Source organism: Calonectris borealis, chromosome 15, assembly GCF_964195595.1.
Source record: "Calonectris borealis chromosome 15, bCalBor7.hap1.2, whole genome shotgun sequence".
NCBI classification, from domain to species: Eukaryota; Metazoa; Chordata; class Aves; order Procellariiformes; family Procellariidae; genus Calonectris; species Calonectris borealis.
In genome coordinates, this window is record NC_134326.1 from 12,403,546 (window position 1) to 12,429,256 (window position 25,711).

The window sequence follows — 25,711 nt, forward strand, 5'->3', positions numbered from 1 at the left end:
TAGGAGTCAAAAATCTAGATATCTGCCAGCTGCAAATCAGCATTTTAATGCTTTACAGCTGCTGCTCTATAGAAGTTAATTAGAAATGTTATTTAAACACCCTCTGCCAGTACTCATATATGATGTCTATTATTGGTAATCATAGTTTCTGCTATTTAAGCATGCTTTTTGGGTGGTATTGACAAAGCAGCTGTTCCTACATAGGGGCTTTGATAAAGGTGGAAACTTCTTCACTTTGAGAAAATTGGAAGGTAACGCTGCTGCAATTTAAAAATAAAAGTGGATAATCCAAACCACATTCCTTTTCTATATAGTTTTAATTGCATTTATAATTTCTTAGTAAAAAAATGCCACACTCATTCTCTCAATATAGCATTTATTCATAAATGTCATGAGGACCACTGTTGCCTATTACCCATAAGCTAAGTATGCGTTGATGTCTCCATTGGAACATGGTAGTTTACCATGGTGAACAGCAGAATCCAAGGCTCAAGATTTAAAAGCAGGGTACCTTCAGCTATCAGTACTACCCTCTCCCCTCTGTCATCCAACTAAAACAAATGTGTCAGGTGAGAACAATATTGTCCATGAGATGTTTTAGTTTTGGTATCAACACAGCTGTAAACAGTCCTGGATTTGTGCTTCAGGATTCAATAAATTTATTCACCTTTCTGGCAGATGTCAGTAACTTACTGTAATAGTTGCATTTCCTGCCAATGAAGTAAACAAGAGCATTGGGAACTGATGGCAAAGAGGTCTAGAAGAAAAGCGTAGTGTGCGTTTGTAAGATATACTTCTGACATGCCAGAGTTTGTTACTGCAAGTCAAATGTGTCTGTATTTTTCCTGCAGCTGTATTTATAATTTTTTCATTTGCCAAATACTTCATTTTCTGTTCTCTGACATACAGACTACAAGACAAACATGTTTTTGCTTTGTCATTCATGGTTATTAATGTATGTGCATTATTGTAGGAATGAAGGATTATCAGCTGTTTTCCAGTATTTCATTTGGCTGCAACCCCAAAGCAAAAATTTTGTAAGTCTGTGCTATTAATTTTAGGCTTCATAGTTGTTCTTCCTCACTTAGACACTTGAGATCAAAGCCTTTGGACTCAAGGGATGCATTCCTGCCAAAGCAAAGCAACTTTCAAGCGGGTTACATCTTGGACCTAATGGCGTATTCTCTAACAAGACAAAAGTCCAGAGTAGAATTTTCTGTTAATTCTTGTGCTCTTTCTGGAATCTTTCCTTTTTTGTTGTTTTGCACAGAGCAAATACTTTCAGGCCAAGAAGTTCTTTGTTCATGAGTACTGCTGATAAAGGCAAAGCTGAATCTCTGAGGACTGGTTTGTTTTGGGTTGTTTTTTCTTTTTTTGGCTTTTTCTTTTTCCCCCCCAGCAAAACTCAGTGACTTTTAAGGCTTTAATCTCACAGCTTTGATATGTTCCAATGTTTCAGTATGAAATGTCTTAACATTTCATCTGCCTGCATCTCTCCAACTGATGGCAAGTTTTGTTCTTGCTGTTGGTCGTAGGCTTTAGGTTCACGTCATGATATCCTATCCAGTACGTCGCTATCAACAGTGAATGTACACTGACATGCTCACCAGATGTAGACACAGCTAACCCCTCTAGCACAGCAGCTTGTTCTGACTCAGTCCCTGTACACCCGCTCTGTTCTGAAACCTGTGGGTTGGAGAAGAATTGTGTTCAATTGGGTTTGTTCTGTCCTATGAGGAAACTTCTGAAACATTTTTGCACCCTTGCTGTCTCTCACGTGCCTAGAAAGCAGTCAATGATGTAAAGGCAGTTAAAGACTAATCTGGTCTCTCATGATTTTTAACTCTAGTACAGAAAGTGGAGTATTAATTCACAGGATCCTGAACCAGTGTGTGGTGCATATATTAGCCTCGGACTGCTGGAAGCGGTGATGCCATTGGTATGATGGCTTGTCTTAATGTTTTTCAGTGTTTTCACCTGCCCATACAGTGTTTATCAATATAGTAGAAGTGTGTTGGCATTGAACAGGAGTACAGACATTCCCTTGGTTAAACAACTTGGATAATCAAAAACACTTATTTGACCTTAAGATGAGGGCACAGATTCCCCAGGTTGAAGGCAGTATTTGGGACAGTAATGCCCGTCCTACTAGTCACCATGGCTACATCAAACTTGAGCTGAATATTAAGTGCTACAAGGAGTTCACTCCTGTTTCAGCTGCTGCGAAGGCTACATAGGCCAAAAACTGCAGCTATCTAGTTTGTATGTCAGCAGAACAGTCTCTCTGATGTTAAAAGCAATCAACAAGGAAATAACTGAGAGTCACAAAATCACCTCTTTAGATCAAATGTAGTCAACAGAAGAGGAAAAAACCTAAGTGGGTGTTTTAATCTTGCTTTACTCTTGATACCTATTTAATGAAATAGGAAGGGAGAAGAGTAAACTAGAATGACTGTTCCCCCTGGGAAAGATGGGTTATGGCACAGGAGGAAAAATTGATGTTGTGGGTTGACAGGGAGTCAGGACTTAAGAACTGATGCATACACCACAGGTTGGCTTCACTGCTCCTAATGAACAAAAGGTGCTTAAACCTTACAGCATGAAGGAAGGATGAGTAATTGGATTTTTCTGGATTCCCTCAGGAAGAAACAGTTGGAATAGACTTCCTTTACAAATGAAACTTTCCTGAGAGATTAAGAGGTTATGCTGCAGCTAAGATGATTACTCCCTGTGTATTTCCCTGCTTGGAAATGCAGCCTACTAAACTTTCCCTAGGGTCTGGGTGTATTTATATGCTAATGCTAGTAAACGTGAATTTTCTCATTTTAAGATTACACCTTTGTTTCTGCTGAAGCCATAACTGAGCAGGGTTTGGATGTCAGCTGTAGAGTGGAAGAAGCTATGAGAAAGTTCCCTTTGCAAATTCAGGAAGTAATTGATGATATAGGTTAAGACAGCAGAAATTTATGCGCTTGAGTTTATCGGAACACACAGCACAGGCTCGCACAAGTGGTCTTTGCCCCAGCAACTTGCAGTCTGGCTTATTTCTTAGGTCCCACACTTTCACTTTTGTGCACTTTATTGTACCTAAAATGGAAGTTTGGTTTTAAAACATTTAGAAAGAGAACGAAATCAAGAAGATTTCCAGAAACCTAATTATTTTAATCTTTCTTACAATCTAAACAGTGATGACTGTTGTATTAGCAAGTGGGGTGGTACGCTGATGTGGAATGGGCAGTGGAAACTGGGACCCCTCCCCTTTAAGAGTCTACCACAGAACCATAATCAGTGAAGCAACAGATATGATTTTCTCCCTTCCCAGGCCTCCTCCTCTTTGTTTGTAAGAAGATTCAGCTTGGAAGGCTGTGATCAGCTTAATCAGTTTATTATTATTGGCACTGGTGTTCATAATACGATTTATTAAATCCTAATATTATCTTCCCAACCAACTACAGTGATCAGAGGGTGAAAACATTGAAAGAAAATTAAAACTAGTGTAAGTGCTGCCTGTTTGGATAACAGCACATTTTGCTATTTAAAAAGATTACTCATCTGCACCAAAACAGGGAGAGAAGTTAATTTCAATGATGTAGAGCTTTCTATTTCAGGGAGGCCTGGCTTGCACATTGTGATAGATTCAGGAGAAGTATAATTCATTCTTAAATTGTTAAACAGCACGTTAGGGCCAAGTATCTAAGTAAAGATAAATGGATTCATTTGTAATCTTAAGCAAGCATGTCTGTGTGTGGGAGGGTAGAGATGGGAGGCTGGGATAACCTGTAAACAAATGCCAGATGAGGACTTGCACTTCAGGTTTTGGTGATTGGAAACTAGCCAAAATAACCTGCAGCCCTGTCTGCTTAAAAGGGAATTCTGCAGATCCTCCAGTCGTTTCCTCCTGTGACATGTGCCCTTCAGGAGGAGGGGGAAAGTTCCCTGAATTTCCAGACTGCAATGGCTCTCCCACCTTCTTAATGTCTTCAACCTTCTGTGTGTAAACTGAAGCAAAGCACTCGGCAGGAGGCAGGATACTGTAAGGCAGAGGGAACTTTGGTTTCACCGGTGGCATCTGAGTAATGCGGGAGGGTGTCTGTGAATGTTTCTGATTTCTACAGTGCTGCTCATTCTGGATTGGGTTGATGGTACTCATACGAGCAAAGGCACTAGAGTTGCAGATGTGCTGTACAGTGTAAAATTCAGAAACCAAAGCTGATAGGGTCTAAAGTAACATGAACCATGAAACGGTGCACTACTAGGACAGGGGAAATGTTTCCCTCCTGATTCTTTCTCTGGACATAAATCTGTATCATAGTTTCAAGTCCTGATGGGTACTTAAAATCAGTTAATTTTTTTCTATCCCAAGATCACAAATGTTGGTACTCCCTTCCCTGTCAGATACTGCAGAGATGTTATAGGGACATATATAAAAAGACTTTATGCCAACCATGTTACTGCCAAACTGTGTTGAGTCCTAAAAGCCTTACCCTGTCCTCCTCTGCAGAGGACAGTTTGCCTGAGTGAAAGTAAAGGGTTTGCTTGCAGCTCCAATGAGTTCAAATATCTGTGAAAATAAAGGTTTCATGGGACGGGACCAAAAAAATCTGCTGTCTTTTCAGCCCTGGGATCAATTAATGACCTTAACAGCTCAAAAGCCTGAGTAATGGCCACATTATTCAAAATGTTCAACTTGAATCCTTCAAGAATCCTTCAAAGTACAGAAAGCAAATGTGTGGTGAGCACCTCTCAGTTGCAGCTGCCCACGATTCACTGCAGTCAGAGGTGGAGGTCTTCATAATCATCTGAGTTCTGGAGAGTCCCAAAGTGCCACCAGAACATGAGTCCGCTCTAAAAGAGCCCAGAGACTTCCTCAAAACGACACCCGTCTTTGCATGTCAGGAGAGAATGACCTGAGTCATCAGCTCCATGTCTTTTAAGCAGTGTCTCCTGCTGCATAACATAACAAACTCTCAAGTTCTCAGCAGGCCTGATGTAACTACTTTTCTTTAACTCACCCAGCCTCCTGGGAAGCAGCCTAGCACGTGCGTCCACTTTGCCTAGTGAGGGAGGTACGCACTAGTTGCATGTAGCCGTGGGTTTTGTAGGTGTCTATGGGGAAGGTAACCACCCCATATGCAATTGCCTCTACGCAGGTGTTTTAGGTCTTGGTGTGTGATTTGTGGGAAGGAAAACCAGGCCGGGCTTCATCTGTGAGCTGTGACTACAGTGGCCTGCTGCTGTCTGCAAAACTGAGCTGTGTGAGCTGAAGGGAATGAGGTCCCTTTGTACTGCAGAGCAGCTCTTGAGGGGAATAAAGCATGCAGGCAAGACGTTACTTAAAAACATGTTAGAAGCTTGAGAATTGCTGTATCGCTTCCACTGATTTCTGTGGGAAAATGACTTTGGTCAGAGCCAAATCGAATCGAAATAGGCTACAAACCTATTGATGATTTTGCACAAGCCTCTGAAAACAGAGCTGAGGCAGTGGGATGTGAGAGACAGGGAGGATCCAGACACTGCTAGGTGGAGACAGCCTGGTAGTTTGCCATGAAGGGATATATTGAGGTAACTTCTGCTTTGACTTGAACAGTTGAGTCCCATGGACCCTGTGACTGCAGTGCTATTTAAGCGGTTCCAGTCCTGCAGATCCATGTCCAAGTTGCCTTGTTTCTCATGCGTTTGCCTCTTTAAGCTGTAAAAAAAAATTTCCTTCGGCTCCTTCTGTCCTTCTCTGGCTTCTGCATATGTTTGTTTTTGAAGTGATAACATTTCTTAGGTGCCTATTCGATTGTCAGGTGTGCAGTGGCTGGAATGAAAACTCAGCTGGACCTAAGAAATTCCCGTCTTGGAAAGTCCTTGCCATGCTACAAGTAGTCACCAGACTAATGGCATCTGAGAGCAGCTCTGCTTGGATGGTGAGGCCAGAAGGAAGAAGTGCAGTAAGACCACCACAGGAATTTGACCTAGGAAAAAAAAGTCTTATTTTGGAAAGCTTTGGGACTTAAGCAGGCCTGCTAGTTAAGCTTCTCCTCTATCTTCGCACAGTTTTATTTACAGCTCAAAATAAAGAAAGCAGTAGTTCTCAACTGGTACTGTTAATGTATACGCATATCAAGTTTATTGCAAAGTCTGTTAGCAAGCTACCAGCCTAGTTTTTAATCTGCAGATAACCTTACTCTCATTTATATGTTTGGGCTGTATTACTTTGCCCAGCGTAGGCACAGCCATTGGAATCCATCCAGTTCACCTAACAACTTTCATTAAAGAAAATTGCCCTTGTAATAAAAATTACTCAGTGTGACAAGATTCCATATATTTTTTAAAGCCTCATAAAATTTTGTAGCAGTTAATGCCACTTGTTTGTTTTTTGAGATTTTCTTTTAAAAGCAAAAATTGACATAATTGTGACAATATTTATAATAGAATGAAATAAATATTTTCTGTCTAGGCATGTGGAGGCCAGGCTGGGGGGCAGGAACAGCACAGGGATAAGGAAATAAGAAAACCTTGTCCTTGAAAAGTATGTTTCACTGTTGTTTGTGAGATTGCATGGAATTCTGTGACCCTTTAGTAAGGGAAAGTAGATACAATAAAATTTGCTCGCTTGCAGTTCATGATACGTAAGTCTTAACTTTATAAAATGCAATGATCAAGCATGGATTTTTCTGCAGCAATCGGGAACAGCTTATCTGAGCATCATCCCTCCTAGCTCCAAGGACAGCACTTGGTACGTGTGTCCCCTGCATCAGTGAGAATACATGGGTGCTGATGGCGTACCTGTAGCTTTTCCTTGCTTCTTCCAGCCATCAGAGACATAAGAAGATTCCTAATATATGAGACATTTCTTACCAATGCGGCGTAGAGCAGGCTACTCGCTGCAAGCATGAAATGCTTTGGGTTTTTTTACTATGGAAATGTAGTAAAGAAGTGGTAAAGAACCAAACCCAGCATTTGGGAATGGAATGGAAAGTCAGTAGATCAGAGTTCCTGCTGTCTCTTTGCAGAGTACTCACCTGAGAAAACCCTGTGGCTCCTATGCCTCCTTTTCTCCTGCTACACTATAAAAATGGGGAAATCTCTCAGTTCTTAACTGCTTGTTCATTAATAGATATAAAGCAACCTGTCTTCAGTTAGTGTGTAGCAGAGCAGCCATCATATTCACGACAAATATGGCCAAGTCCAGTGACTTTTTGTTTACTTGCTGGTGTGTGTCTTCCTGTGTGAGACCAGATCCAAAAACATGCTAGTGTTTCTTAGTAGCAGGCTCAGCTGGGCCACGCTCATACCCCTGGAGGAATTGGTGAGGCTGCCTTCAGGTGTCACCACAGATGAAATTGCACAACAAACCAGGACAGTTCAGAAAGATATATGATGCCAAAACGTAGGATGACCAGCATACAGGTGTAAGACAAACCTCTGGGATCTTTCACATCTTGTTTCTATCAAAATAAAGAGTGGCAAAAATTCTATACATATTTTCCATTGTTTGGAGCTTTGGATTTTTTAAGACTTTGCAGTGCTTTGTAGGTCCGGTTTAGATAATGTAAATATTGTGGGGTCTGATCTTGCAAGTGCTACAGTATCTGTGACTACTGTTAGGGGAATCGGACCCAGAGCTTCTGTGTGATAGTTACCTCCTTTATTATAATGTGCACTGGCAGCCACTTTCATGTTTATCTTGTCTCGGGTAGATTAACTAAGGTGTACCTCCTGGCTTGGTACTGCTTGGTAGCTGATTTATGCTTGAAGTGAGGATTGTTTTTTCTGTTTTCTGACGAACTAATCTTTTGTGATAAACTAACAATGGCAAGGGATGAGCTGTGATGTTAAAGAACAGTGGTGGTGGCTTTTCTTTTTTTTTTTTTTTTGCTTTTTAAGTCTACCCACTGCCTCAGGAGGAAGGCAGCTGCGCTAATAATATATCTAATCTCTGTGGAAGGCCCTTATTTGAAAAATCTGTAATTGAGTGGACAAAATTTCTGGTTGCTTGAGAGAATCTATTCCGAAAAGACTTGAAAAGGATGAGGGAAAAGCGTGCTAGACAGCAAGAAGTACTAAAGGCTCTATTGAGCAGGAAAACCTATGTAGATATTGTGGGACAATTAGACTTGTCAGGCAAAACACTGAAATGCATTTGTGGGCAAAAAATCCTGGGGAATGTTAAAACAGGCTTTGAAAAAGGCAAAAAGCTTGCTAGGAATACCTCAAAAGCAAAGAAGTTGATTTGGGTGATCTTTGAAGGAAGGCAAGTGATGACTGCTTCAAAGAGAAGGTGCAGAACGTGTGTTAGTCATACGGATTTTGCCCATTTTTTTCCTCCAGTAGCTAAAACCCTGAAGCATAATTACTGGGTCAGCACCATGTGGGAGAGCTCGTAACTTAGTTAAGTTTATTTGCTCCCTTGTTCTTTTTAGAGAGATATTCCAATACCCGGCTTCCCTGGTGCCCTGTTCGGGCGTGCTTTCACACTGTCTGCCTTTTCAGCCCCGACCTTTCAGCCTGCTTTAGAAGCCAAGGAAGACTCTGCTGTACAGAATGGAATGGACTTGTTCCCTATAGTCAAGGCAAATAAACCTGCGAGGTTATTTGTATTTGAATGATTGCCTCTGTTCAAGTTTTGTTGTGTGAGATTTTAAGATTGGTTAATTGCTTAAATTTGACAAACTAGCTTTTGCCTAGCAAGGCTTATTTCCTGGATCAGTCGCTGACGGCAGCTGATAGTATGGTGCATTAATGAACAGACCCTGGCACACTGTGAATGGGGTTTGCTGTCAAGTAAGTCAAATCTTCAGATGCCTAAAGATCAACCCATTAGTGATTAGGCCAGCGTCAGCTCTTAAACTATTTTTAGGTTTTTCTTTGGTGCTTCACTCTTTGATGTAAAGACAGCTGTGTGCCCCTCACTCTTTATGTAGACTAAGTTTTTTATTTCCACATCTAAACAAGCTGTCCATTGTTTTGATGATTCAGTAATCTTTTTCTGCAGCTCTCCTGTTTGAATTCTTGTTAGTCGTGGTGACTACAAGTGTCTGTGCTAATTCAGATGTGGCTCCAGTCCATATTCAGTGGCATAAATATTTCCATATTTAAATGAAAATATCTCCTCTGATAAGCATTTAACGTAGCCATCCAAATATATACAGTGGCTATGCCTGCCTTGCCGGCCTAGAGGCATGTCTGACTAGGCTTTTTGCTGTTTTTTATTTATGCATGAGCAGATGGTCATGTTGTGTATTTTGAAGAAACCAAACGCAACTTAAATGCACTGAGTGCAGTTTACTTCTGAAAGTAAATTGTCCTGTGTCTCTTGAAAGCTACATTGGTTTTCCACAAAAGTGTCTGAGAATCCCTGCTCTGATAAAGTTCTCCCAGAGGTCTGCTAGCTGGCTTTTTATTCCTTTTCCTGTCCTGCTTTCTTTCTCATCCTGCACTCCTCCATCTTCTCCTCATTCCTCTTTTTTTTATTGCTTCTAAGGTTTTGGAACATCTTCAGAAGTCTTGGTTAAGCTTGTTTAAACCCTGGATTTAAAAGAAATTATTCTTACTTCCTTTTTCCTGTTACTGCATTTGTTAACTGTTCGGGACTGTCCAAAGACATCTCCTTCTGGTAAAGAAAAAACTGCATTTTTAAGAAATTAGTTGTTACAGTGTTTAAAATTCTCATTTTCATACAGAACACCTGAAGAAACGCCTGGAAGATTATATGGCCCAGTTCCCAAACGTAAGAATCCTCCGAACCAAAAAGAGAGAAGGGCTGATAAGAACTCGAATGCTGGGGGCCTCTGTGGCAATAGGGGATGTCATCACCTTCTTGGATTCCCATTGCGAGGCCAACGTGAACTGGCTGCCACCTCTGTTAGGTAAGCGGGTGGTGCTGTACATGGCTGAAGACTGAACTGCTAAAGAGCTGGCAACAGATGTTGGTGTTGAATTTGTTTTATTTCCACCTGCTGCTCTCCCCTCATGCTGTAAGTGGACAAAAGGAAGATGAAATGCCTTAAAAGGGAAAACAAACAAAAAAACCCACCCAACTAAAAAACCAACCAACCACAAGACTTAGGTGAATTGTTAGCAACTTGTAGCCTTAAATACAATAATTTTTTTTCTGTTCTAGAGTCCTGCACTGTACAATAACCCTATCATATGCTTTGCTTAATTAAAGAGCAGAGATCATATTCTTCTGTTTCCTCACTAAATGAAATCTTAAATAATTTACAGCTTGCTAGAAGAGTAAACTATCACATGGTCATTCAGCAGCTTGCAGGGAAGAATGGCTTTATGATACAGAAAAGATCTTTACATACAGTTTTTAAGTAGCTTTGGGTTTTTTTTTTCTCCTGTATAACTATATTTAACTTCATAGTCTGCAAGCCTGTGGAAAATACTTCTTGTGAATGTCAGCTGCTGATATGTATTTGTAGAACATGTGCAGTCCTTTCCAAGGCAGTGCTTCATCTTTAAGGAGGCATCAGTTTTACAATGTCAGTTCTTTTCAAGGGTGACTAATTGAAAGGGCAGTGCCTTCTGTTTCTGGTACCTGTATGCCTCTGGCCATTACCAAACTCCTTTACAACCCTATTGCAAGTGACCTGTCAAAGCTCTCTCTGAGGTGTGACTTTGTCAGATAAACTGTGGCAACAATCGTCAAGTGGAGGTTTAAGAAAAACTGGTCAGATTTGTCAGCAGAATTGTTGGATGGTAATACGGTTGCTTTCACTACAGTTTGTTTCTGGCGATAGCGCATTTGCAGCTTCATGAGCCCTAGGGAGAGAGGACAGAATTAGCTCAAATGCCATTTAAATGAGAACACGTAGAGTATGCTTCAATATTAAAGCATAGACATGTATTGGAAGCTGAAACATCATTTGTCACCTCTGCTCTGAAAGTTAACTTCCAACAAGAGACCGTCTCAGTAATAAAGTATTTAAGAAGTTCCAGATGTTTATGCAGGAATTAATCCTGTCTTGTATTATTTGGTTGGAAGAAAAGGTTGAGGGGAGGAGGTACACTTGCATTTCTTGAGCCTGCTGAGAGTAGTTATGCCATTAGTCTGAATCGCTTCCTGCCAGATTCTGGCATAGCAATTAAAGCTAGGTGGTACAATGGGTTATTGCCCTGGCTTTGAATCAGTGCAGAAGGGGTTCACATCCCGGTCGCTTGTTAATACAAGGACTGCTCACTAAGTACAAGATTGTCTGGTTTTATCCTGGTGGTTTAGGTATCTGTGGTAGTGTGGCTGTGTCTTTCTATTCTGCTTCTGGGTGGTGGTCACTGTAGCATGAATGCCTGGTGTTTTTATCTCAATAGTTCTAGCTTGAATATCTCAATTATTGCAGAAATACCAGATAAATTGATATAAATTGGATCACCTGCCTAAAAGAGAATGAACGGGAAGAAAGCTATGTCATTCTTGGACAACTTCATATTTTGATGCTCTTTTCTGTAATTTCATCGTCAAAGGAACCAACTGGTGCATGTTTTCTAACATGTTTCTCCAATCTTCAGATCGCATTGCCCGAAACCGCAAGACTATCGTTTGCCCTATGATTGATGTTATTGATCATGACCACTTTGGATATGAGACTCAGGCTGGAGACGCAATGCGAGGTGCATTTGACTGGGAGATGTATTACAAGAGGATCCCTATTCCTCCTGAGTTACAGAAACTTGATCCCAGTGATCCCTTTGAGTAAGTTACTGAAATGCAGCGTGCTAAGAGCTGGCTAACAAAGTAACACCCTGTTATAGGGTTGGTTTACACCTCAGTGTAGTAAAAGTCAGAAGCTGGTGTCAAGGTACTTGCTTTTTGGCAGCTGTTTGCTTTGTTGGTTTAAAAGAAATGCATTGTATATTAGCTATGAACACTCTCCTTTTCAGTGCTATTTTTTGCCACGTTAATTCCCGCAGAAGTTAATATTTCATTTAAAACTGTAATGTGTAACATTTAATGTGGTCATTTATTACTGAGATCTTTCAAACATAACTTAGTATCCCTAATGCTCTGCCAAAAACAACAAACCAATGGTGGCTTGTATGTCATTCCCAGGTGGGAGAAGAAGAAAACCTAGCAGAATAATTACAGCAATTTTGATGATTGCAATGCATTGCAGAAGTAAATCTGCGATCAAGTTATGTTCTGCTGTTGCTGTGCTTGCCAACATTGAGACAGTTCTGCTGCCCGTTATACCTCTGCAGTGTTCCAAAATACCCCAACAAAACACTTTTTGAAGTCAAGCTTAATGACTTGATCGTACTACTGAGACAGAGCACCGCACGTGCAGCGTATGGGTCTCTCTGGGAGAGGTTATGTCCTGTCACTTAATGGTGAACACTTTTGCCTGTTTGGAGGAGAGGCATTGGCTGGTTCTGAAGGGAGCCTAGTCTGGTCCTCCTCATTTGCAAGTGGGAAATCAGCAGATAATGCAAAAACAATTGTTTGATGCTCTGAAAGGGCTGCAAAGGCACCCGGAACACTGGGTGGTGAAAAGAATATTTGTCAACTCTTACTTTGTTTTTTAAATGTTTAGCTAGAGATCTGAATCTTTGAATGTGTTTGTAATATGGAGTCTGGTTTTTCCTTAAGGTCTCCTGTAATGGCTGGAGGACTGTTTGCAGTCGATAGAAAGTGGTTCTGGGAGCTGGGAGGGTATGATGCAGGTCTGGAGATATGGGGAGGAGAGCAGTATGAAATATCCTTTAAGGTGAGCTATGTTCTCTGGAAATTACTTTTGTTTTGAAAAGTAAGAATTGTTCTGAAGCGCAGAATGTGAATGATCTATCTTGTCCTTGCTTTTGCGTGTGACTAAAGGTGAAAGAGCTGGGAGTAGTAAGATAGTACACAGAAGAAACAGCAATCATGTGACCAGTCATTTGTGAGGGTCAGTTTTGGAGCATGATTAGCTGGGGTGTCCCCTGTTCTGTGGTCACAGCTTCAGATGCATGTGCTCTTCCCAGCAAGGGTAAGTCAGCTTGCACGGAGCTCTCTCTGACTGTTAGGCTTCTTAGTACTTACCCTGGCAAGATGCTGAAATATCCTCCTTCTTGAGGGAAGGAGGATTCAGGCAGCTCAGTGTTTGCCCAGTTGACTACCTCAGTCCTGAGCTTGAGTTCCCAGAGATGAGAGTAACTTACTGTCTGTAGTCAAGCCATCTGACTCCTGGCTGCAAGGAACTGAGACTATTAATTACCCTGTAAGAAATCCTCAACAATTGGAATAATAAAGCTGTTGCTGGCAATGACTTCAGATCATTATCTGCCTGACTTGGGGACAATTCTGTTACTTACTGATTGACCAAGCTGTTCAGTTGAGGTCTTTAAAATAAGAGTTAGCAGTTAGCCAGTTGACCAGAAAAGGGTACTAATAGTAACAAGTCACTGTGAACCACAAAGACCGCTGGTACCTGTGTTATCTTGGAATATGGCACTCTGAAATCCATTCTAGGAAACCCACTGGAATGTCCTCAGACCACTGAAGGCAGGTGGCTAGTCTTCTCTTCAGTGGTGGGAATCCTTTCCATAGCCTGGAGCAAATCGAGAAAGATTTCTACGTTAAACGCTGTTTGGGCCACTGTGTGGTTTCTCTTTCAGATGTTGAATATGTAATCTTATAGGTGTCTGAATGCTACTGAACTAAGCTAGTTGGTCTCAGCACGAGGCTAGAAGATGGTAGCGATGCTAACGTAGTGCATGATTTAGCTTTGGCGGCTAAAATTCCTCATCTGCCTCCCCAACAAACAAATCATGGCTGTTCTCTCACAAAACAGATTCCTAATTCTTGATGCCACTATGCAATTCAAAGGCATATCAAACTATATTCAGCAAGCCGTGTTACCATACATACATACCATGTACTACTGTACAGCAAACAATGCAAGAAAAGACATTGTTTTCAAGACAATGTATTTTCTTGCATTGTTGGCTCACAAAAAACCTAAGTAATAAAGTCACATTGGAGGTCCTTTGTCCTCCGTAACTGTAGCAGGAAGGACGGGGGGGCACCCTCTTTGGAGATGTCATTACGGTTAGAGCCATTTATTCTTTGTGTTGCATGTAATGAAATTGTGTAACAATGTCATTCTCTGCAGGAGGGGCGGCGGCAGTATTCAGCTTCTTTTCCTTGGCCCTTTTTGAAAATGCTGGTTTCCAAGAGTGATGACAGTGGCTGGGCAAGCCCTTTGTCTCCAATGCCACAGCAGACAGTCACACTGCTTGATCTGCAGGAAATAAGACTACTTCATTCATCTGTTTGCTTATCCTCTCTGAAACACACTGTGTTTTATTTCAGTCCAGAGATGGTAATTTATGGAGGGATAAATTTGCTTTAATTAATCTCTGCAAAGACCCCCTTTTTTCTTTCATTGTGCAACAGAAAAATGAAGTTTTAACTGAAAGAGGCTCAGTGTATTTTCAGAAATTAAGATAAATTGATACATTCATCTGTAGCTGATAGATTTAATAATTCTGCTGGAATTGCAAGAATAGAAGGTTTGTTCATAGAATTTATGAAGCTATGACATTTCCTGGCGAGCTTAGAGCTACATTTTTACCTTTAGAAGCAGACTGAGATTTTGTAGTTAAAGGGGCACTGTCAAATAATTTAAAGCTCTGAGTTTAGACGTGGGGTACCTGCTTTCACATTATTTATTATTTAATGGGAATTCAGATTCTAAGTGTGCCAAATTTACAGCCCGGCTTTAACAAAGAATCCATTTCTGTGCCTGGGAGTTGTGGGTGCATGTACTCTTTTGTAATACTGGTCTTTGATCCATTGCATCATGTCTGGCCTTCTCGAGCCTCACCAGGAGTAGATTTTTTTTTTTCCTTAAGCATATTCCTTTTTTGCCATGTATGGACTGTGCTTTACAGTTTTTTGCCTTTATTTTAAAATCCAGGGCTCTGTTGCTGAGAGACTTGAAATAAACAAGTTTATTTAGGAGCCTTTTGCCTTTCTGCTTTGAGATCATATGTATTTCTGTCATCAGCTGGCTCTGCTTCTTTCTGAGAAGGAACTTTCAGGTTGAAGGCAAGCCAACAGCGAAACCATCAGTGTTTAGCACCTCAGAAAACATTTAGCCAGAGGATGGATCAAAGTCTATTAATAGAAGCCTTGCTCCTTGTATGAAATGTGTACACCAAGCATCACTAGAAAACATAGCATGCTGGAGGGACAAAAAAATTTAGGTAAACTTTAAATTAGAAACAAACTTTCTAACCCTAACTGCTGGTTTGTAGTTTTCTGAGTCTTCTCAATCCCTTAAAACAGAAATTTCTAGATTAGAAATGAAGGAGTCAATCTATCTATTCCATATTCAAGCAGAAAATATGTGCTTCTTCCTTCTCTTGACCTGTGTATATCCAGAATAGCTCAGTGCCTATAACCCAGCACTTCTACAGATCAGGGGTCTTCCTATTTCAGGTCATCATCAGATGCAACAGGAGGACTGCAGTCTTGAATTTTAGTTGCAGGCATTACACCTGTTCAAATGAGCCTCATTTTTTCATGAACCTGGCTTGCAGAATGCTCCAGGCAAACTGATCTGCAGATCTGCGTGGTGTAAGAACCGTTCTCCTCCATCTTGGTGGATTACCAGATGCTGAACTTTGAGTACATTCTTGTATTTTGGAGAAAGGGAAACAAGCATGCTCAGCTATTTCTGTGTGGCACTTGTTACCTTTCCTTTCTGCTGCCCCTGATTCTATAGCCCTAGTTTCTCTGTTCAGGGGACTTTCTGAGGGCTTTTTTTTGCTTTTTGGGAGTCACTTCCATACCTCTCTCCTTTATAGTTTTTCCTAGTCTTTTGTATCTTTCTGCAATGCTTGAAAGTTCAATTCAAGTATTCAAAATTGAATACTTTACCCAAAGTGACAATGTGTCTTTCCTCTTCTAAACACAACTTAATAGCTATGATTTTCTGAATGCTCCTGAATTCTCAAAAAATACCTACATTCTGCTGCCTACATAACCACTTCATTTTCTTTGAGATTAACGTATTTAATTCAGAGCAGTATATATGAAGCATTTAAACTGTTCCTTTCTGCAAATGCTACTCTGTACAGCATTTATCTACGCTCAGTTTTATTTGCGATCATATTGCCTCTTTTCCAGTATTTTTGTAGCTTCTATTCTGTTTGGCTTACATAATCCTCACTAAACTGCTTCACGCCTCTCTTCCATAAATACATAGTCTCTGATTTTTTGGGTATGGGGAAACAGAGGAGGAAAAAGTGATGTCTCTGACTTGTATAGGCATAAATATACTTGGTACCTCGGATCTTGAGTGGTGTGGTTCTCAATCCTTTAATTATACATTGTACTTCAAGAGCAAAGAATGAGAATCTGGAATGCCCCTCACTAAGTGATAGATCATTTCAGTTTTAGAAATGTTTGTCTTGTAGTTTAGAGATTGTAAAGCCTTCATAAAATTTGAAGGTCTTGGTGCAAACAAGCGATATCGACAGTTGCCCTGAAAAGAACAATTAAGGGGGAGGCAAAAGAGATGGGCAGTACTCGTGGTCTTCACTCCTTGCTTCACCAAGAGGAAATATCCACTGCACTTATTCTGGTGATCCTAGATCATTACATTTTTCTAGATCATTTTCCCAAAGCGTCAAAAGGGATTGCTTCTCCTGATTCCCATAGCATAAAACATATTACATGTTTTCCAACAAATCCAAGGGCTCCACAGCTTCTGTTCACATATCTAATGCATCCATCTCCTTTGCCCCATGTCAACAGCGCATTTCCGATTCACGTTTTGCCACTGGCCTCCTGGCAGGTGTGTAGTTAGGGTGCAGCTGCCAAGGGGTCACTTCTGACAGCATTTCTAGTTGTATTGCTGAAGTTAGTGCTGATTGTGAGCCTCCACTGCTTATTCCAGGCACATATTCACACCACTTTCCAGCAGCTCACGTTTGCCCACACTGAAACAGGCCGGGCATTCTGCTGCTTTTTTTTGTGTGGTTTGTTTTTAAGCCAGCACATGCTGCTTAATTCTAAGGCTCTCAGCTGCAGTACGGGGTGGCTTCTTTCTCCCTTCCTATCTGGTGATGCAGAGATCAGTTTCAGACCATTGACCTGAATTTTTGGCCTCTGTTCACCCTATGTGCTTGGTTCAGGTTCCAGAGTAGCCTCCCACCAAGCAGCAGCAGGAAAAAAGACCCCCCCCCCACAGCTCTGAAACGTGATTATCGGAAAGTGCTATCATTCCTCTAAAATCCTCCAGACGGTAAGGAGGGGCCATGCTGGTATATGTTGTGTGAGAGAAGGCGTTGTGCAAATACATAGATCCCAGTGCCTTTTGAGCTACCTTAATCTTTTAAAGAGCAGTAGGTCCCAGCTGCAATAGCAGCTGATGCTTACAATGCAGAGATTACGATTTTCCTGAGTTACTGGTTACCCTCGCTTTCATCCTCTCACCCACCTTGTTATGCAGAGAACCCCCTTGACTTACCCACTGAGTCCTTTTCTTCCCACCTTTCAGTGTTTGCTCAGACAGCCAGCCAGCTTCTCTCCATTGGTCCATCCCGTGGTCTTTATTTCTCTTGTGGCTTGCAGAAGCAGCTTTCTTTTCAAGGCTTGACTCTTTCCTTTGTGGTTTTTTTCCTCTCTTGAGAAGCATTGGCTCATCATGGTGCAGTCTTTGGAAAAGACCTTAAACCTTGTATACCCAGATAATTTGTGTTCGCACACCAACTGTGGTATTGTATTGTGTGTTTGAGAGGAGAAGTTCAGCTGTCTTATGTGACATTTTTTTCTGAAATAGCAGAAAGGGAATTGGATCAGCATAACATTCCCATGTAGAGAATAGGTGGCATATTATCTTGTGCTTTCATAGCACGCTAGCTGAGTCAAAGGCTCTTGAGTCGCTTTATGAATATGGAGTTACAGCTCTCTAGGCCACTGAGAAGATGGAAGTAATATCACCGGTGTTATTATTTTGCTTCTCTTGTACATGGCTTTATTATTAGGGTGAGATTGTGGCCTTAGAAAAGTCTGTTGCAGTATGCTCATTGACCTCAGCATAGCCAGGTTTTCTCTTAATTCCAGCAGATCTGTCAGCTGCTAGATTCCTAGCTCAAATTGTAGATTGGTAAAATTCTGCCTGAGGAGGAAGAGAAATTTCCTGTTCTCTCCTAATGAGATCTGATTAGATCATTGTATAAAGCACTGCCTGCCTGACCAGCTTTAATTCTTGTTCTTACGGCGTTCTAGTAAATGGCTGATTGAAATTAAGTGCGTCAAGTTCAGGCTCTGATGTTTACTGTTGTGTCAGCCAGGGAGATGAGGCACCATCTCACCCTTCTGTAAAACAACAACAAGAAGAAGAAACTGGCTCCCCTGGCCTAAGGAGAACACAGTAAGTGACAGTCAGTGTCACCGTGAAGGCATAAGGTGCTGCCCCACAGAACAGCACTGTTTCAGCTGTTTGACAGCGCTGGGTTTTTAGCAGTGTAAGTTCTGGTGTGTCGTGCCTGTGAACTGTACCCTTGTTTAAAAACAACCAAATATTGCTAACTGAGCGGAAGCGTTCTCTCAGCTAGCATGCAGCTATTCTGGGTTTGCTTAACTTGCAGTTATTCCTTGACAGACCCTTGGATGTGATTCCCCTGACCTTTAACTCTAGCTTTCTAATGCTTTTGTTAGCTGTGTTTTACCAATGCATGTCACGCTCTTTCCCTCTCCCCCTTCTTCCAGTTTTATAGATAAGGACTGGTAATTGTCTTTATGGAGGCTGTAATGAGTTCTGTCACCACACAAAGGAGCTCACTAATAAAATAAATCAAAGCAGCAATGAATGAATGGAAAGCATGCTTTTGAAATTAGATTTGTACTGCAAGTGCCACACTGTCACTTGCAGCATGAGACAATGTTAAAAAGGCACTGAGTTGGCAAAGTACCTTGAAAGGGTCACTGAGCTCTGCTAGCAGGAATTAGGAAGCTTTCCGTTGCCTCCACGCAGCACTGGTAATTGCAGCACCATTTGGGAGTAAATATTTTAAAGCATGATTAGGAAAAGAGCACGTAAAACTGATCTTAGATTTCACTTGTTCAGTAACTCAGTCAAGTAGCTTTTCTTATCATGTCATTACATGTGTTTGTGTAATGTCATCTTCCATGCCTGGAGTCTTGTACCAGCTCTTGGCCCAACATATCATCTGTTCTGTCTAGCTTCCCATACCCCCTGCCTCTCCAATGTACCACTCAGTAGATAAGTGCTGTCTGTATTATTGCTTCACAAGATCTGCAGTGCAAGGACAGTGCTCTCCGCTCTAGCTGCATATTGACTGCAGGGGTCTGTTTCTCACGTTACTTAGGGGTCGTGTTTTCAGAGGAGATGTGTATTCAGTGGCCTGACTGAAAGCCTTTCCTTAGAGATCAAGGGCAGGTAAGGCATCCTGTGGGCAGGCAGCAAGGATAACAAGCTGCTGTTTTTATTCAGGCTTGTGTTACACGAAAATGCAGCTGCTTGTGAACCAATAGAGCTTCTGTGGGTGCGGTGCACGGGGTAAGAATATGGGTTGTTGAGGAGTGTGTGTGTCTATGCAACTGAGCTCTAGGCTTCTTCAGCTGTTCCTGCAGGTTTTTATAGTTCCCAGATCTGTTGCAGCTCTTACAGCCTTGCACAAACCATTTCTGTCGTAGAAACACAAAACATCCCCAAATTCTTGTTTTCCCAGTCTACCTGTTGATTTCCTAGCAGAGAAATTACACTGTGGCTCTCTGCAGCAAAAAGCACAGCAGCTACAGAAGAAGCATTTCTAATTCCACTAGAAACTTCACAGAAGCTGAGTGCTGGTTTCTTTTTTCATCTTCATCTCTTCTGTAGCAGCCTCTCAAGACACAGCAGGGACAAAAGGAATGAAATTCTCTAGAAGGAGTGTTTGTCAACTTTCTTCTTGTCTCTCTCACCATAACGACATGTAATTAAGTACCTTGAACTTTAGAAGTTGCCTGTGAAAAATATTCCTCTAACTGAGAGCAACCAACCTCCATTAAGTTATACGCAGTCAGCAAATGACTGTAATTATTAGGGCCAGTAGACAGAGCTGAAACTCCAGAGGACTTTAGTGTCAGAGCTAATAATTATGCAGCAGCCTTGGCCAAATATTTCGCTTCCAAGCTAAGTATTTAATATTGTCACTGTAGAATATTAATGGAATTGCCTGCTCTGTGTGAAGCTGTTGAGTAAGCTCATTGTACAGTGAACTGCGGTGGCTCAAATTAGCCACAGTGAATGGAGAGATCAAGAACACTGCACCAGCCTGCAGCACCAGCGGACCTTCTTAAATACTGCTGCCTTCGGGGCATTAACATAAGATCTGGGGACAAAATGAAGGGCAAGACAGTGTCGTGCTTCAAGAGTTCAGAAAGCCATTTGTTTTGTGTACTGAAGGATACTTTTTCTTTAAGTATTGATTAGATATCTCTGGGAAGCACATATGAATATATTTCTCAAACCTAATGAAGTAGATTGGCTGGTTCAGAAAACATCTCCTTTGGTTTCACTTGGACAAAATTATTACATCCATGCCATAAATAAGGAATAAAAGAAAGTTGTTGCAGAGTGTTGCACAGAGTACAATCTTCCCAGATGGGGAAAGAAACTTCTGGGCCTAATGTAGACATTAACCAAGCATCAAGGTAGTCTTCTTCAACTAGCAGTGTGTTCCAGTGACTTTCTGAGGGCTTTTTTAAAGCTAATTATGTTTTCACCAGGCAGGGATTTCTACTTAATTGTAAGGCTGCAAAAGCAATGAGTGCATGTTAGCAATGAAACCATATGAGAGCAGTGATAACCACGGGAAAAAGTAGCAATTTCTTCTGGTTTCTGGCACTTGAACAGGCTCATGAATTCCCTGGAGTGTTTTGCATAACACATGACCTGTACTACAGAGATGGCCTCCCTTTTACAGCAACATTATACAACCTATACCCAGGTCTTATATGGCAGTCCAGTTTAACTGTTGTGGTTATGATTGCTATAATAACATATAGCAATTTAAAGTGTGCTGTGTGCTGTTCCCTGGGTGCTTGGATTTTTTTCTGTTCTTTCCTCTACAGAATGCAAAATTGAAGTGTTTAGCCATTGGGTTTGATAGCACTGGTGCTAAATCAAGGCTGGCTGCATGGCTTTAAGCAGGTAGTTATAGGATTTGACACTAAGGCAAGGAGAGGAGGGTATTTGGAAGAGAGTGTACTTTAAAGTAAAAAATCTGGGTTAAGGTTTTTCATGACTTGAAAGTCTTTCTTTTTCTTCTTCATCATTTTTCTCCATATAACCAAGAGTGAATCTGTATCTCTACTGTTCCACAGGTATGGATGTGTGGAGGTCGCATGGAGGACATCCCTTGCTCTAGAGTTGGTCATATCTACAGAAAATATGTTCCATACAAGGTTCCAACAGGAGTCAGCCTAGCGAGAGTAAGTGGCAATGGCATTCCCCGTGACAGATGTCTGACTGCAATGTGACCATGCTGTTGTCTCTTCTCACCCCACAATGGGAGACAAATGTAGGCTTTGTAGTCAATAAATTGTACTTGTACAGTGGTCAAATTGAGCCGTTTTGCAGTGGTGGATGTGTAGCACAAAGGGAAGCGAGCCTAGTGGAGCTGCAGACTCAAGTGCAGACAGCTGCCATGCTCCAGACATCAGCCATTGCTAGGTGTTGGGAAGGGACTTTGCAATCAGGCGCTGGCTATGGAATCACCAATAAAAACAAGATATGGCTTTATTTGTATAATACTTCAGTCGTTTTATAGCTATGCTTTCCAAGAGCAGCAGGCTTCAGCGTGGTGATGTGTTTTGGTGATTGAAAGACCTCTCAACTTCAAGCATCACAGACCACTGAATGGGCAAGCTGTAATTTTCCACGATGGAACGTTCTGTGCCATCTTATTTCTTAATCTAGTGTAGCCCAAAGAGGCAAGAGCTTTTGCCTATCATGCACTAGCTTTCTGCAGTTAATTTCCAAACTGAGAAGGGATTGTATTGCCCTCTGGTGGGAGAAAAAAGTCATAGGAGCAGGAAGGCTGCAAAACTAAAAAACACAAAAAGGTACCCTGCTGTTCTGCAGTCTTACGGCTTGCACAGTGTTAAAATGTTTCCCAGTTTAATAGTATCGCTATAGATTATAGATTTCGATTTATTACTCAGCCCAGCAATGACCTGTCAGAGTGATAGAGTGTTCTCCTGTCTGTGGCATCTCTTCAGGAAGGAGCTGTATTTCTTTTGATTCAGTATTTGGCTCTTGCATACTCCCTCAGTGCTGGAAGGAGATGGCAAACAGGTGTAGGAAAGGCTGTTTCTTGGCATCTAAGATAGTATGGTCATCATGAGATGAACACCTGCTCTTGTTGTATAGCTGTATAGGCTGCATTTGGGGCAGGATCAGCACACTGCTCATTCTTAATGTCCTAATTTTTTTGATAGTAAATGACCACTGCTGGACTGACCACCTTCATGCAAGGTGGGCAGTGCTGCTGGGTCACTGAAGTCATGACTGCACATGGCACGTTACTGTGTGGCACCAAGAATGTACCTGATGTTGCCAGAGAACAGTCCAAGGTCCAAGGGTCTCTTGAGTGTGTTGTGACAAGCAGTAGGGCAGGTATCTCGAGAGGGTGATGTTCATTGCTGTCTTGGAATTACACAGTGGATTAAGCTTTACAGCGATACGTGAAATATACTGCTGCCAAAAAGTAAACCCTTTGCTTCTATTCTGAAGGGTCATCACCTGAAAGTTCCATATTCCTGCGGTATCTCAGAGTTTCTCTTAAACAGCTTTTTACCCAAGAAAATGGAAAAATAGTGGTAAGAAAGAATATTGTGAACTGAAGCTTTCCAGAAGGGAGTACTGCAAATCCCATTCCTAGATGGATATAAAAGATGCAATAAGAAGGATTTAAGAAAGCAGCTTTTTGTCAGGGACCTTTGAATGTCCAGTGGTATTTACCAGCATCATTTTCTGACTAGCTTCTCTACAGGAAAAAAAAAAAACTTTTGATTAATGTTGTTTTTCTTAGCCACAAGGAACTAGATATAATGGCCAAGTGCCAGGATTCTGTTTTGACCTCAGCTGAAAATATCTTTCTAAAAGTCCCTTGGAACTAGAGAATAATAAAAATAATCTTCGTCCTGAAGCTGGAGAGAAAGAGTGGATGTGAATGAAAATCCTTTCTGAGCAAAAACACGAGAGCTGTTCTGAATGCTAATGTCAGTAGTTTGTGCAGAGTGTTCTCAGGTCATTTTCCCCTCTCATTTTCACACGTGGCTGTTACCCACACAGAACTTGAAGCGGGTAGCTGAGGTGTGGATGGACGAATATGCAGAGTACATATACCAGCGTAGACCAGAGTACCGGCATCTTTCTGCAGGGGACGTCGCAGCTCAGAAGGAACTTCGCAACAACCTCAACTGCAAAAGCTTCAAGTGGTTCATGAACGAGGTCGCATGGGACTTGCCAAAGTTTTACCCACCAGTGGAGCCTCCAGCAGCTGCTTGGGGAGAGGCAAGTTTGTGCTCTGAAATCTGCAGTGGGCAAACAGGCTGCGGTTTGGTTTTTTTAAAGTTGCCTTACCCACATGTTCCAGTACCGGTTTGCTGTGAGTCAGGTGGCAAATGCGTGTTTAAAGATCCTGCTTGATATGTTTCAAAGACCAGAACTCCTCTGCCATTGTATTAGCCTGATCAAAGAAGGTAGTTAGGCAGCCATTTCTATTAGTGCACAGCTACAAAGAGAATAGAGACTTGGCTTGTTCTGCATGTTGCGTATTTAGTAGAAGGCAGAACATGCCAACAGCGAGGACTAGGGAGAGGAGGCAGCTGAGCAATAGTAGGAATCTTGTATTTCCAAAGGGCTACACAACTGTGTTGAGCTACTGTGCTCCTTAGCTTTCCCATCTGAAAGCCAGGAAAACCATCCCTGTTTTTGAAAGTCAGTTAGTTGTGTTCTGGGAAAAGAATCACCCCAGGAGTGAAGTTGTGGATTGTTACACACAACAACATAGCGGGCTCTGCAGTCCTGTAGCTGATGGGTTTTGCTGTGTCCTGGAGGTTATTGTACAGCTGGCGCTGTGTCCCATTTTGAGTTCCTGTGCTTTCTTCTAGCTGTTATCTTGCCAGCTCAGCTACATAGTTAAGTGAGGAATCTTAAAACTGTCTTCATACAAATACTGCCACTATCTGAGGCAATTTAAGCCTTCTTTCCTGTCACTTGGACAGAGTAGGAGATTCAGTGACTAATTTACTATTTCAGATACGCAATGTAGGAACTGGACTGTGTGTGGATACTAAGCATGGAGCCCTGGGATCCCCACTGAGGCTGGAAAACTGCGTGAAGGACAGAGGAGAGGCAGCATGGAACAACGTGCAGGTAACAGTCCCTCTGATAAATCATTGGCCCCTAAATAAATTTGGGGAGGGACAAGTTATAAGAACAAATGTTTGAGAAGGAAGGCCATTGCAGAACTATGTCAGGTGAACAGAGGGTGCTGTGCACCCCGAGGCTCATGTGCTAATTATACTTGATGGGCTTGTAGCAGGATGTGGCTTGTGCTTGTGGCAGGGTCTGGAGGCTGGCAGACTTTGCAGAGCTTTTACCTCCGCTTTGAAGTTCTCAGGGTGAACAAAAGAAAGCACAAGAAAACAATATGCCAAGATAATAAAAGAAACCAGTAACAAGGCAGCTGTAATATGTAACAAAGTGAATATTAACTTCAAAGGTTGTGCTGAAAGAAGTGATAGAGGAGCATCATGCATATTAATGAACCTGCAGGAGCATTCAATAACCGCTTACTATCATCCTTCTGACAGGAGGCAAATGCATTGTAAACACCCAACCATTGCTGGAGAGAGATGAAACTGGCCAGGCTATAGATTCACCCTCTCAACATATAAGGTGCCAGAAACGACAGCTTTATTGTAACAGAAGGGAAGGAAATATTAGTTTGTCTAAACTGTAGCAGCTGAGCTGAGAAAAGATCAAGAAAACAATGCCTCTATTACAGAGCCATGCATAACTCTTCAGGGGAATGGCTTCAGTAGTAGGAGACAGAGGGTTGTTGCATATCAATTTTGATGCATGAAAACTAGAAACAAAACTAATTTACTCGGGCACAGTCCAAAACTAAGCTTCTGTTGTGTCAGGAGGATCTTGAACAATTAGTGTTGGCTTATGTTTAGGAGAATGTGTTTGGAACTTCTGTGTAGCATTGAGCCTAAATGATTGTGGTAATTTCTCTCCCAAGAGAGACAGAAACAAAGTAGCTTCTTTGTGCAAAAGTTTTTGGCCATGCTGCTTCAAATAGTAGCACCCTGCTCATTACTGGTCTTTCTTACTGCCCCATGAGGTCTCTCTGAAGAGAAGACCATTCCTCCACCGGGCTCCAAAAGGAGCCCCCAGAACAGCCCTTCCCCTCGGGCACTGAGAGAGAGGTGTGCTGGCTAGTAGCCCTGCAAAACCACGTTGGCTAGTGCTGGTCACAGAGGACACTTGCACCCTTGCCAGAGATGCTGTCCTTGTCAAAGCAGAAAGCAAAAGCTTGACAGCAGTGCCTGCCTTTAAACAAGTTTATCTTTTGTGGGATTCAGTCCTACGATGCTTAAAACATGTCAAAAGCAAGCCATGATCATCAGATTGAAGATGCAGCTTGACCACGCTACTATCTCAAGCTGTGGCCAAAAGCAAATGCCACAGGGGCAGTGCAAGGAACAGAG

At 41.8% G+C, this 25,711-nt stretch overlaps 1 protein-coding gene across 1 annotated transcript in view; it reads left to right on the plus strand.

Moving 5' to 3' along the window:
• Positions 1–25,711, plus strand: part of GALNT10 (polypeptide N-acetylgalactosaminyltransferase 10) — a 48,725-nt gene that overhangs the window by 14,944 nt on the left and 8,070 nt on the right. The window contains exons 4-9 of the mRNA XM_075164255.1: positions 9,672–9,857; positions 11,503–11,686; positions 12,581–12,698; positions 21,311–21,418; positions 23,283–23,504; positions 24,252–24,368. Coding sequence (XP_075020356.1) covers positions 9,672–9,857; positions 11,503–11,686; positions 12,581–12,698; positions 21,311–21,418; positions 23,283–23,504; positions 24,252–24,368 — 935 coding nt within the window. The remainder of the gene's footprint in view (positions 1–9,671; positions 9,858–11,502; positions 11,687–12,580; positions 12,699–21,310; positions 21,419–23,282; positions 23,505–24,251; positions 24,369–25,711) is intronic.